The sequence below is a fragment of the Phallusia mammillata genome, chromosome 3 (genome assembly GCF_965637545.1).
Source record: "Phallusia mammillata chromosome 3, kaPhaMamm4.hap1.1, whole genome shotgun sequence".
Lineage (NCBI taxonomy): Eukaryota > Metazoa > Chordata > Ascidiacea > Phlebobranchia > Ascidiidae > Phallusia > Phallusia mammillata.
The window spans coordinates 30,837,777-30,851,174 of record NC_137254.1 but is presented as its reverse complement, the minus strand read 5'-3'; the positions used below and the strand labels follow the sequence as shown (position 1 = coordinate 30,851,174).

Sequence of the window (13,398 nt, the reverse complement as noted above, 5' to 3'; positions counted from 1 at the left end):
CCCCCTCCCTCCCCCCTGAAAAGGGCTTGCGCCGAAGGCGCAAGCAGGGCCCGAAGGGCCCTCCACCTCCTCAGCCCCCCAATAGTGTCTTAAAATACTTCTATACAACATTCCCCACCTATTTTTGTTGTATTATATTGGGCGGTTTTCCAAAAAAGTGCAAACCCTTCTTTAATTGTGATCTCATTTAGATAGGTCTACGGTCTTGAGGTCTGAGAGTGGAGTGACACATATAGATGATGGGGAAAACTTTAGCTCGCTGACGGCTTGTGGCCATTAGCTTCGGCTTAGAGCCAGGGAAACGAGTGATGAGATATTACAGCGGGAAAAGACCTCAATCAACGAGGGTCACCAGTGATTTTACACAGGGGGGCAACGTTCGAACCCGAAGTGTGTTATCGGTTACCAGGGCAGAGTTTATCATTACCGGGGTTCGAACAGTGGTGAGAGGATTGAGAAGCAAGGAACTAACCTCTACACCACAGCTGGTGACGGCAAAGCCAGCTTCAAGTGGCTCTTATATGCTTTCGGTTCTAGGGTTCAACCAAAAAGAAAGAAGCGATGTAGCTTCTGGAATTCGAACCCAAATCTCCAGCATCTGAGGACAGGATCTTCACCGCTACACCAAGAGAGGTGACGGGAAACTCACCCAAAAATGACACATTTGTGAGTTAGACGATTCCTTCCCAAAACAAAAGCAAATTTTGGGAGAGGGTTAGAACAACAAACCATAAGTTCTATCGACCAAGCAACTTACCACTAGACTACAAGGGACACGAAATCGCAGGGCGGGTTTCCTTAATGATATCGATTTCTTTTCTTACCCAGTATTGTCTTAGTTTTTGGACACACAGACCATACATGTAGACGATTTTTTAGTGGTTGGGCAAGCAGCTCGTTAGTATAGTGGTTAGGCAGGCAGGTAGTTAGATTGAGAGTAAGGCAGGCAGTTAATTTCCAATTCACTGGTTCGAACCTCTGAAAAGTCATAAGGTTGGGTAGAAGTTCCATCAAATAGTCTCACAGGAAGGCGGCCTCGTAGCTTGCAGAAAAGCTGATTCTAGTGATGTAGGAAGGCTGCAAACTGACGCTTTTTGCCAATATGGCAAGAAAAACTTGATTTTTCAATTGTTACTAACTTAGTTGTTTTTTGACCAAGTGTGCTAGACGTTACTTGTTGTAGTTGGCAAGCGGAGTACGACAATTCTGGGTCTAATCCCACCGGAAGCCTCAAAATCTGCTCGTAGGAAGTTGTGTAAGATCCAAATCTTTTTGCTCTTACGTTCCAATTTTACAGATTTTTGTTAGTTTGTTGACCTCTCCCAAGTCCAACATTTCAAAACCACAATGATTGTAATTTAACAATACGAAAATATTGGGTCTAACAAGAATAAATATTGTATAACAGCTTGAAGCCAATTGAGGATAACAATGTAACAAACGGTAACTTAAACTACTCTAGAATCTAGCATAGAAAATAGAAGCATATCCTAAAAACGTACAATAATGAAAGATGAAATTTACAAACAAAGATTAAAACAAACAAAAATTAAAAGAAAAAGGACACAATGAATCGTTAAATATGTAACTTAATATAGAATATAACCAAACAAAATAATTAACAAGTAAAACGCCCACTAAAATCAGCAACGTTTAAATAAACATTTAACAAGGTCTGTACGCATTGCAAAATTTGGTTACGTTAACAAAAATAATATAAGCATCACAAAGTTAACGATGAACAAAAACTAAATTACATAAATATTTTAGCATGTCAAGATTTCACAAGAAACGACAAAACGCAAAAAATATAATTACGATACATATGAGGCTTTAACTTATAGATACACAAAGTTTTATTTGCGATCACAGAAATGCGAAAAACAAAACACAAGTTCGAAGTTCTAGGGAAAGATTGTATTTGCATGGATGCTGTTTCAAGTCTGAATATGATAGGAGTGCTTCAACTTGTGGCCAACATCGTCCATCTAAGCTCCTGAAACAGAAACATACAGAAGACAAAGGAATGCAATTTATACTTTAATGGTAGATGACATAATAATCGCAAAATATAACCTGAAAGCGTAACAGTGTGCACCCTGATTTAACTTAAACCAGCGGTTCCCAAACTGGGGTCCGTCTAGGGGTCCGTGAGGCAATTTTGGGGGGACCGCGAAGCGGTTGAAGTAATTCTATAATCTTATTTGGCCTAGTAGAATTGAGAATCGACTGACTCCATTGCTAAACAATGGCCTTTATTGAATGACAAATATCAAAAATGCAATTGTTCGAGCAAAATCGTAATGTTTTTTGTCCTGTTTGTGATGTCATATGCTGTCTTTGGATGATTGTCATGCGCAATTTTGCGTAACTGGCTAAAATCTTGCAATCAACTTTCGTTTTTATGAAATAGACATTTAGGCTTAAGGACCGCGAGCCCTCAAAATAATGGCAAAGGGACCGTTTTGAAAACAATATGAAAAAGTTTGGGAACCACTGATTTAAACAAATAAGAATATTTGACAAGCCTATACGCATTAATTGTTACGAACCATTTCTATAAAAATACCAATATTGATGCGAATGATTTAACCGATGCTGACAACTGAATAGCAGCTCCACACACAAGTGACATGCAAAATAATAAATGCGACATGCACAGACATCATGCAAAAACAACAACGGGCTTGCTATTCGTTGCAGCAACGGCTAAAGAGTCGCAACTAAATCGTATTAAACCCCTCTAATAAATTCATTGGATGATTTGTAAACGTAACTACCAAACTGGTACTTATGCGAAAAAACGTACATCTAAATTAATATAATTCATGTAGATTTGCCTTAACACGTACCTGTATATAGTTCCAATTCATCCAATGGCCAGTTCAAGCGCAAATCCGACTCCATTACGCAATGCCTTCACGACATACAGGAGATATGCAGCAAAAACACAAATATTAATATCTGACGAATTTTAGTCCATACAAAATAAAGTTATAAAATTAACCACTTCTAACTCTACTCCTGCCTTACAGCTCTTTAGCTTACTCTGTGTTGCGTTGTATTTATAGATTTAACATTACTCTGGTTACTTAACTTATTAAATCTTTCCGATGTACGTAGTTCCCATTAATGATTAATCCAGTGATCAATCCAATGTTCCAGTGCCTTCACCTCAAACGGGAGATCTGCAATGAACAACGTAAATATTAAAGTTTGATGAATCTTGGTTTTAGAATTAGACAAAATAACAATAGTACATATTTTAACCCTTGTAATCTCTACTCCTGCCTCATAGCTTTTTAGCTAAACTCAGAAACTTGTAAAGGAACCTCAAATAGTTAACACTAAATTTAACTTTCTGGTTACTTATCTTAATTACGTCTTTCCGATCTGTCCATTTTTTTCTTCATGTTCCAAACTCACCACTGGGGCTTCAGTTCCGTTCAGGTCCTTTGGATGGTTGCAAGGTTGTCATTTAGTGTGACCAAACCGGTTTCACAATTGTACCATTACAAAATACCCTTATCCGTTTTAAGATTTAAACGTTTTAAATGATTTTAGAGGGTCGTTTATGCGCGTAATAAGTAACCCAGAACCTTTAAAAAATCCGCAAAAATAATATAAAGGGCCGTGCACACCCTCGATATTATATAATGCGGCGAAAAAAACAAGTTCAGAATAAAAAAGAATAAAAGGGGAGAGAAAAAAAGTGAACAAAAAAATTGTAAAAACAAAACAAGGTTCTGGATAAGTCCCTAAGTGTTTTAAAAACGTCCCAAGCAGAAAATTAACAAACCGGTTATGTCACTATGACGTCATACAGTGCCATCGTCATCAATCAGGCGGTTGTCACGACATTGTGATGTAACAGCTGCAAAATATGTCAGTTGTAGTTAGTACAAAGTGTAGGTAAACATTAATGATTTATTAAAATATATAAAATTAACAACATAAATTTACCGTATTCCATACAAGCTTGGTGTTACGATTATCAATATATTTCTATATTTAAGTAAACTAAATAATTTAAGTATTCCGAAAGGGTTATAACCTGGCGCATACTAATTCATATGTGAGTGTGGCCTGATGGAAGTGTTTGTCTTGATAGATTGTAAACAGCTTTTGAGAGAAATTAACTTTAACACTGGGAAGACAAATGCACAACTACAAACAGTAATTCTACAGTGAGCTTAATAAAACTTTTGCTTTACGTGAAGAGTTACGAAAGGCATAAAACGCTGAAACCAATCTACCTGAGGCAAACGCAATTGATCACACGGCTTCCAGTAGTTGTCTGCAAAACAAATTGTAAGCAGTACCAGGAATTTGACATCATGTGATATTTATAACAAACACTTAATTATACCAACATGCGAAGACAGGATAAGTGCACGTTTATACTATTTCCCCATGTTGGTGCCTACATCTAATATTACGCGACACAAATTAATATGGATAACGTTTGAAAATACATTTAACTCGCCTGTTTTCTGGTGTGTTGCGTGCCAAAGAAGCCATGTTCCGTAAGAACGATTTTTCAGCGTCCAACCAATCAACTGCCGATGTCATCAGACGACCTGAAACAAATTGATCCAACCGCAGTATCGTCTATTCGAGAAGTGAATTAAATAAACGCCATCAGTGCGAAGCAAAAAAAAATCGTTCTTACCCGTGTCTACTTCTACAAAAACACCCCCATTTAGTTGATTTACGACTTGCAAATTACCTGTTTATTCTCCATTGGTGATGAGCACAGCTGCCTTCATCACGCACGAGTCGCTTAAAAGGAATGACTGATCGGACGCGCAATACAAGGTGGCCTCATTTTTTTCTTTTCTTTCGACCAATCACAGCGGTTGCTTCCAAAACGTCACTCCCGCGCCCAGAAACCGACCAATCACAGAGCCGATACAAGTAATCAGCAAGTCTCGTCTAAAAATGCTAAGAAAAACTTTTTTCCTGGAGCAACATTCTTTGATAGGCACGTGTCGTGTTGTGACGTAATTTGAGCGCATTTTATCTGTAATAAAACGCGCCATGCAGGAATAAAGAAGAAAAAATGACAAAAAGCTGTTATTTTTGGCAGTTTACAGTCAAAGTTTACAGTTTACGCGTTTTGTTTCCTAGCAAAACATAAATATTTAAAAGTCCAACCTGGTGTGCAAGTAAAAACTATTCGCTGTCATTACTCTACTATAAGCGTTTGTTATTTCCAGCGAACAATTTTAATTGCTTTAAAATCCAAAATGCGAATTCTTTTTTCAGTTTTTCTGTGGCTTACGTTTTTCATTTTGATATCACTTCAAAATTATTAGCTGACATTTAAACTGATATGATTTAAACTCGCCTGCTTTTTAACTTAGCCACACCACGTGGTTTGCATCATACCTTAAGCTCATTTATTTCAGGCCTAATTTGTTGGATTTTGTTTTGCGTCGAGTTGCGTGACGTCACATCCCTAGTCGTTGCAATTCGCATGGTATCCGGCACTTAACGCACCGGTCATTTCATTTATCCCATGCAAGTTACGCAGCGAAAACAGGGATTTTTTTTGGTTTAAAATCAACAGAAGTGTTGTTTCTACGGCGAACATTCGAGGAAGCTAAATCTACGAGCATATCTCACTTTAAGCTTCGAAAACGGCCCGTTGTTACTTTTGTAAAAGCATATATACTGTGTATTTTTATATGTTTGCAATAATGTTGTTTGATTGCTTTATCGTAAAAAGACACAGCAATGATTGCAAGACATCAATAAAATGCTGAAAATATTTTATTAATTTACTAAGTTTAAAAAAGAAGCGAAATATAAATGCAGTGACCGGCAAAAAAAGACAAAGATAAAGTTATCGCAATCACTAAAACAAAAAAGACGGATATGATTATGTAAAAAATAGAGTACAAAAATAAATAATATAAATACAACGATAAAAAAATACTTTACGGCATTACGTAAAACATCAGAAACGTTGATTAAATTGCCTTAAAGCATCTGGAATGCTCCTGCTGAAAACTCCGCATACAAAATGAATCTTTTTCACTTTTCTGGCTTTCAGTTGGTCCTTGTATTGTCTTCCAAATTTTCTGAACACCTGCAAAACAATTTGTTTACAAAACTATTAACTAAAATGCGAACAAAACATAATTAATGGTGTTAAATATAAATTTAAGTTGAGTTCGGCTCACGTGCATATAACTCACGTATTCAAAATTTGCTGACATTTTGTTATGTTTTAGTGAAAAGGAACTTTTTCAATTAATTCTGTTTGATCCCCTTTTAATGGAAATATTGCAACAGTATAATAATAAATTTAGCGTTCAAGTTCGGTTTCCACACTCAAAAATTCGGTTTACCTTTTTGTTTTTCTTTTCATCATTTCCCAAGTTGAGAAGAGTTTTCCACAACCTTTTAGCGTCCATTCGAAGGTTTTGCAAGCAGTCATCGGTTACGGCTGTACTATTACACGTGCGGGGGCGAGGGTGCTGCAAGTTACAACAAAATTTACTGTATTGAACTATCTATTATGCATAAATTCCCCTACTATAATAAACTTAAATCAATACGCATAAGGTTCAATATAGCCTTCATCCACAAAGTGACGATAGATTCTATATTAAAGTTCAAAGTAATAATTCCCTTGCATTTCCGTATTTGGTGCGTTTAATTTCCCTTTTTTTGTAAAAGCGATAGTAATGAAGTGTATGCGCTTCTTTCTCACATGATTTTTTTTGAAAAGTTTTCAGTTTTTTTAACGTATACAATAACACGTATCCACTAATTGTAAGCTGTGTGGCGGTTCCGCTTCAAATTCGAATTAACAGTTCAATTTTTTTACTGGTTGTTTAAAAATTTCTAAAAGCCAACCGTCGAACTGTCTAACAAAAACTCATTTTACCGTTCCGTACTGTTGCGTTGTGTCCTTGACTGGTTTCGGCGTTCGTACGGTACAGTCTAGCTGTTTGTCCTGGAAAACCAATTTGTTTAAAGTTAGTTCTATCCAGTAACAACAACCAGGCAAAATACAGAAGAATTTTTAAAATTTTACGCCACCGATCTTTGGTACACAGTCAGTACATTTTTCTTGATTGATGTTTGTTTAGTTAAGCAAACAGTTGTTTAAAACCGTTTCTTGTTATTTGCTTCAAATACTTTAAATTTAAAAAGTTCCAAAACATGTAATTTAAATTCTCAACCACAGACAGTTGAAATCCAAAGACTAGGAAAGGGCCCAAAAAATTGTGAACGTGGAATGAACATTTTCAATTACGCTTGAATAATAAAGCATGTTGCCTTTTCCGTCTATATTAGTCTGTATATATATATATATCAAGAATAGGACTTAAGAAAGAGTCTAATACGGTCTCATTATCCGCTAGAATTGATACACAGTTGTGATCCAACAAAAATTCACCTTCGATATTTTCTTTATAAGTCTTCCGTACCACTCATATAATCTATAAGCGTTGAAGGCGAGGATCAGCCCTTCACTGTATTCATTAAAAGCAGGGCTGTTCTTCGTGATGAGTAACTTCTTCATGTATTTCTTCACTCTCTTCCTAATTTTTCGTTTCCGCAGCTAAAAGACAACAATTATATGCACGTTATATACGTAAATATGCTTATTTTGACAATTATCGAGTGTGATAAGAACGTATGTCTTAAACCAGGATTTTTTCTCGCTGGAACGAGACATTATGTTGCAAAACAACTTTTAACAAATACCCAAATCTTTCGGCAATGTTTTTCAATTCCCCGCAAATGTTGCCTCACCTTTACGTTAAACTCATGATTGATTGTCTCTTTCATATTTGAAAGTTTTTTCTTGTACATGTCAACTCTTTCACTCGACACCGTGATTTTCTTCCTATGAGCGCAACTGCAAAGCAACGGCAAAATAATAGCAGCAAGAAATACGACAGCGAATCGAGGAAACATTTTGCTTCGTTTCGATAATCTTTTCTACTCGCAGATAATGTCGATTGGAATAAATCCGTTTGAATGATGAAATGGACATTGTGCTCGCTTTTATAATCCCGCACCGAAAGCGACGGTTCCGTAAATTCGAATCTGTTTCTTTTTCTGTTTATTTGCCAAGGATTTTGCGGTTTCAACAGCGTCCAGTTTATTATTAGCAACACGCCACACAAATAGACGCACACGTAAAATTTTTGATCGCTAATTTAACGCAAATACGCCAATAAACAAATTCTGAAGTAAGTTTTGTTAACATTGTTTAAATTTAACAAAAATTTTCAAGCGTTATCTGTTCCGGGATTTTTTCGCAAAGTGTGCGCGTTTGCTTAAAATGAGTTTCTTTTTCATATGTGTTCAACTTTTCGATACATAAGTGGGAATACATAAGTGTCGTAAGTTAATTTTCAAACAAGTTTCGTGCCTAAAACACACACAAGGCAGATGTGTTAAGTTTGCAGTGGCGACGGACCGGGGATTCCCCCGTCGGTCGACAATAAAATAATATTGACCTATCGACATCATAAGGCGACACAAGGGGAATCCCCACACGGTTTTTCCGCTAATGGAAATATTTTTTCAGGTCAGCGTAACAAGGTTCAGTGCGGCCGGATGTTCTTTGGTCGACAACTGAAAACGAACCGGGGTGCTTTCAGCGAAACTTTACCTCTTCCCTTGTTTTTGACAATCGCCGTTTATTTTAAGCCGACAATTTAAAGGGAAATAAAAATAGTATTTTACCATATTAGGACCTTTTGACGATGCGGCTTAAACCCAAGAGTTTCACTTACTTGTAGTTGCGTCAAATTGCAAAACACATAATGTTATGGGTGCATTTCAGCAGCGTTTGTCAAACTGACGGTTTTTGACTTAGAAGTTGGCGACGTCCGACACTGTATAGGCCTGTAAAACAGGAAAGTTTAATATTTAGTTGCAAAAAAAAACTTCTAACCTCAAATTTGACCGAAATAATTTCACATTTTCACATGTTACGTCGATACAATGTGGGTTAAAACCGAGCACAACTAATCATTTATTATGCCAAAAGTGTTTAGCGTTTCAAAAGTGGCACCATAAAGGGGAATTTGAAAATCAAAAACTTCAGCGGTTTTCCAAACGGGATAGCGCCATGCAATGTTGCAATTGAATAACATTCCATGAATATTTGTATGCACTGGACATTGTTTCATCTCATGCATGTGTTTAAATGGTCAAAGGGTCAGTTAATGGGTAATCACCGATTTGTAGCGCTCGCCGACGGAACTGTCCAACAATGGCGATTGTTTAAAACTTTAAACAAAGGATGCATTGACAACACAAACAAAAGCCACTAGTGAGGTAATAATGACGTCAGTGTGTTTAATATGTGTCCTTTATTCGACCTCGGAATTTCCATGGCAACGTAAAAATAAACGAACGATATATTTTTTGTATTTTTCCCGGATGAGGGCAAAGGTAAATTTCAGTTCCCGTAAAAGAATCGGATGATAGAAAACAAATTTTTACGATGCTTTTCCATTGTCACCATGATGCAATGTTTCGCGTTATTGAAAATACCGTTATCATATATTTCTTAGTACTTATGTACAGTACCGGATTAAGGTTCTGCTGGCCTGTAGACACATTTTATAAGTGGCCCGAAAATCAGGGTTGCCAACTAAAAATTAGAATTATCAGTGTTGCCAAATCATTGTCACAAAGATCGTTGTTGTAAAGTGGCCTGGATTTTTGACTTTGCCTAATGGTTAATCCCACACTGCCCTTGTATATAAGCTGGCACACACCAGCGTTTTGTGCTATCTCCGTTTTGTATTTCAGGGTCAGGATGCAATCGGTTGCTAGCATTGTTACGTGGAGACGGCGCAATTTTTTAAATACATTTTCCACACTTGGAAAATTTGCCACGTGACCTTTTAGCGCCACGAAAACGCGTACGAGCAGAAAACAGTGTTTAAATATTTGCTACATTAAGCATCGAGCATTCAGCGAATTTTAATAATACTCGACGTCATTACACAATTCTTGTGAAATACACATCCCCTAAACCAGGAGTTCCTAACCTTTTTACGATCTCGTACCACTTGGGCGTTCTGTACTGCCACGCGTACCACTTTGTACAGAACAACTAATTTGATGGAATCATATTTAATGGAGAAGAAAAATATTGGCCTACTGAAACAACACTAAAGCACCACAACTGGATTGAATGAGATTTTTGTTTCAAGCATTTTCGCTGCTTGAGATAATTAACGCCTACTGTCCCACAGCATTGTGCGGTTTTTCAAAGCAACTGTGCTTCTTGTTTGCAATTGACATGGCCTGTATTTTGAAGATCGCAATGATACGAAACAACAGGAGTAGTTACGTAACAAATCTACTCGCGTACCACATGAAAAACCTTCGCGTACCACAGGTTGGGAACCACTGGTTTAAACTGTCCGTTGGGCAGGAACTTGGCCGAACGGTCTGGCGCACCTGACCCATATACAGACATAAAAAAAACCTGATCGGGATTCGACAAAAACAAATAAAACCATTTTTGTGATTCCGGTGATCTTTGCAAAATAAAATCTTTGCATTATTTTGGAAAAGCAGTCCCTGATAAACCACCATGTGCTTATTTAGAATTATGTCGCAAATATAAAAGTTGATTTTTCCCACAGAAATTTTGCGACAAAAAGGCCAGGACTTCCCGGTTTGTTACGTCACTTTCACTTCAAACTAAGCCGGTTGTGACGTAACAAGCGAAAAAATGTCAGTTATTGGTGGACAGGACGTCAATAATTGATCTATCATTCAGTTTCCTGCCCAATTCCTCAAAAAACTCAATACCTGACGGAGAATTTTGACAACCTAAGGAAGTGGATATAATATAGCTTATTGCGAAAATACTTCTTCTATCGCTTGAAACGCCAAATATATGTTGCAACTCGCAAGGGAAACTTGGAAACGAAAACCGTTTGATGCGGTCAAATTAAAACACAAAAGAACAAATAGAGGGAAAATCTGATCCCAGCTGAATTCCACGAAATTCGTATTGACATTATGACGTCAAACAGAAACATATTTGCGGCCGCATAAAGCTACGACGTATTCTATGTTGAATTTGTACATTATTGCTTTCTACGGTCGTTGAATAGTCAACAATCCCGATCAGAATGACAAATGTTTCCATTTTCTATTTATATCAATTAAATTGGAAAAAGTCCACGATTGAGTATTTGCCGAAACGTTTGATTAATAAAACACGTCGCTTTTTACTTGTTTGGGTTCAGGTGATTTTCGTCATACTTATGAACAGATCCTTGTATAACAGCGGTTCCCAAACTGAGGTCCGTGGTCCTTTAGGGGTCCGAGAGGCAATTTTTGGGGGACCGCAAAGCGGTTGAAGTGATTCTATAATCTTTTTTGGCGCAAGTTTGTGCCACTTAATAAGTTTAAATCAAAGTAGAATTGAGAATGGACTGTCTCCATTGCTAAACAATGGCCTTTATTGAATGACAACTATAATAAATGCAATTGTTCGCGCACAATCGTAATGTTTTTTTTTGTCCTGTTTGTGATGTCACATGCTGTCTTTGGATGATTGTTATGCGCATTTTTTGCGCAACTGGCTAAAATCCTGCAATCAACTTTTGTTTTTATGAAATACACATTAGGCTTAAGGACCGCGAGCCCCCGAAATAATGGCAAAGGGACCGTTTAGAAAAAATATGAAAAAGTTTGGGAACCACTGGTGTATAGTGTTCCAAAGTACATCTGTTTCGTTAAAAGAACCATTGTCGAAACAAAGTTTTGTTAACCCAGCAGACCCGTGTAGGACATTTTCGACGTCGAATTGTGATCACGACCGGATGTTAAAAACTTGTTTCTATTTGGTCCAAAAATGCAAATTCAAAGACGTCAAAGTCGGATCAAAATAATGACGTTCTTGGACAGACATCGAAACGTGTACGTGTTTTGTACTTGGTCCAAACATGGCACTTTTTTGGTTAAAAACGTAAAAAAGGTAGGAGTCTCAAAGCATGGTATCACAAACTTGGGCTTATCATAAATCCACCACAAAACGTTTTTCTACAAAATTAGTGATATTTTAAGTTACATAGCTTTATATGCAGGGTTGCCATCGACACGGAGCCAATGCCCCCCCCCCCCCCCCAAAAAAATAAAAATAAAATAAAAATAAAACATTCTGTTCCAGCAAATCCTTGTTCGTAGAAAATAATTTGTGCATCTCACGACAGCCCAGGTCTAGGTTTACTTTGACTTATAGCAGGGATTTGACTTGTAATTGTTGAAAATAAGACAAAATAAGGACTCCAGTAAAAAAAAAGACATTTCTTAGAAACAAGGACAATAAATGTTTCTAAAGCATTGCCCTTCAAAATAAGGACAAATCTTAGAAATAAGGACGGTATGGCAACCCTGCTTGTATGTGACGTTTGTAGTTATTTTATTAGCGGACGCACAAATCTGTATTACAGTTGTGAAATGAACCTTTCTGTGATATTAAGGTGTTAACTTGTTTTCCTATCTTAACTTGGGGTTCGTATTGCGTTAATGCGCATTCACAGACATATTTTTAGACTTCCTTAAAGCTAGTTTTTATTTTATGTGGCCCTTCGTAACTTCACATGCATGTATTCAATTACGCTGAAAGCCTAATTCTTGCCTAAACCTGTAGTCTAAAACTTTTGCGTGTTTCATGCCAAAAGTGCGCCATTTTTTTTCTAATTTCTACGCGTGGTTATATTTCTCAAACTAGAACAAAATGAAAAACAGATTTTCAAATTTCCTGTAAAATGGATGTAGGTTCAAATGAATTTGTAATTTAAAAACTAATTAAGAGGCGCGTTACTACGAATAGGTCAAATCCACTAGATTATATATAAACTTAAAATAGCACACAACATAAGTTTAAAATAACAAACCTTTAACTTTATTCATCATGAAAGCTCACCGATGCTGTTGCTTTGTCTTTTTTAACAGAGTAACAAACTGTCCTGCGAATTACAAAAGTACTTTCGCTAAATGTTTACACACGATGGCGGTAAAGATCTTTCAGCCCAAAACAGCTTCCTAATGACTGGTATTGGTTAATGAAAAGTGTTAAATTCAGTTACAAGCAGTGGTGGGACTCATTTTTTTGTCAGCCCCTTCTATCATAAGTTCATTGACAGCAACCAGTAATGCCAACCGCATAAAATTTCGTGAGACGGCTCTATGGAACCGGTGCGAACCGGCTGAATCCCACCAGTGGCTACAACATTATACTTAAAATCAACTTTTCAAAAGCTTTACAACCAACACAGACATACCCCAATTAGCTGAATTCTCAAATTGGTTTCTACTGATGTTCATTGTTTTCCAAAAGCTTTAAATGACTTCAGAATTATTGTAACCACACAGTTTAGTTAACACATA

General features: G+C 36.9%; 1 protein-coding gene and 1 long non-coding RNA gene across 6 annotated transcripts; both read right to left on the bottom strand.

The window, feature by feature from the left end:
• Window positions 1-1,426: 1,426 nt before the first annotated feature.
• On the bottom strand, window positions 1,427-4,811 carry LOC145220012 (uncharacterized). 5 transcript variants are annotated; one of them, XR_013857946.1, is made up of 7 exons: window positions 4,730-4,811; window positions 4,487-4,580; window positions 4,257-4,297; window positions 3,800-3,874; window positions 3,383-3,453; window positions 2,853-3,188; window positions 1,427-1,996 (listed from the first exon to the last, which is right to left on the bottom strand). It is a non-coding gene; the product is annotated as an uncharacterized LOC145220012 (long non-coding RNA). The 5 variants fall into 5 exon arrangements; XR_013857945.1 differs by having other exon boundaries at window positions 3,427-3,453; XR_013857948.1 differs by having other exon boundaries at window positions 1,427-1,988; window positions 3,427-3,453.
• Window positions 4,812-5,793: 982 nt separating this feature from the next.
• LOC145218553 (uncharacterized) lies at window positions 5,794-13,386 on the bottom strand. Its single transcript, XM_080085970.1, has 8 exons — window positions 13,293-13,386; window positions 12,906-12,977; window positions 8,766-8,877; window positions 7,774-7,879; window positions 7,415-7,579; window positions 6,899-6,967; window positions 6,357-6,485; window positions 5,794-6,094 (listed from the first exon to the last, which is right to left on the bottom strand). The coding sequence occupies exons 4-8, from the start codon at window positions 7,831-7,833 to the stop codon at window positions 5,963-5,965; spliced, it is 555 nt and encodes a 184-aa protein (XP_079942096.1). The 5' UTR covers window positions 7,834-7,879; window positions 8,766-8,877; window positions 12,906-12,977; window positions 13,293-13,386; the 3' UTR covers window positions 5,794-5,962.
• Window positions 13,387-13,398: the final 12 nt, after the last annotated feature.

Excerpts from the sequence above, each read along its gene's own strand:
- LOC145218553 (XM_080085970.1), bottom strand. The coding sequence starts at position 7,833 with ATGTACAAGAAAAAACTTTCAAATATGAAAGAGACAATCAATCATGAG. Across the intron at positions 7,580-7,773 it reads ATCATGAGTTTAACGTAAAG|CTGCGGAAACGAAAAATTAG; the intron begins GTGAGGCAACAT and ends GTTGTCTTTTAG. Across the intron at positions 6,968-7,414 it reads TTATAAAGAAAATATCGAAG|GACAAACAGCTAGACTGTAC; the intron begins GTGAATTTTTGT and ends TTGGTTTTCCAG.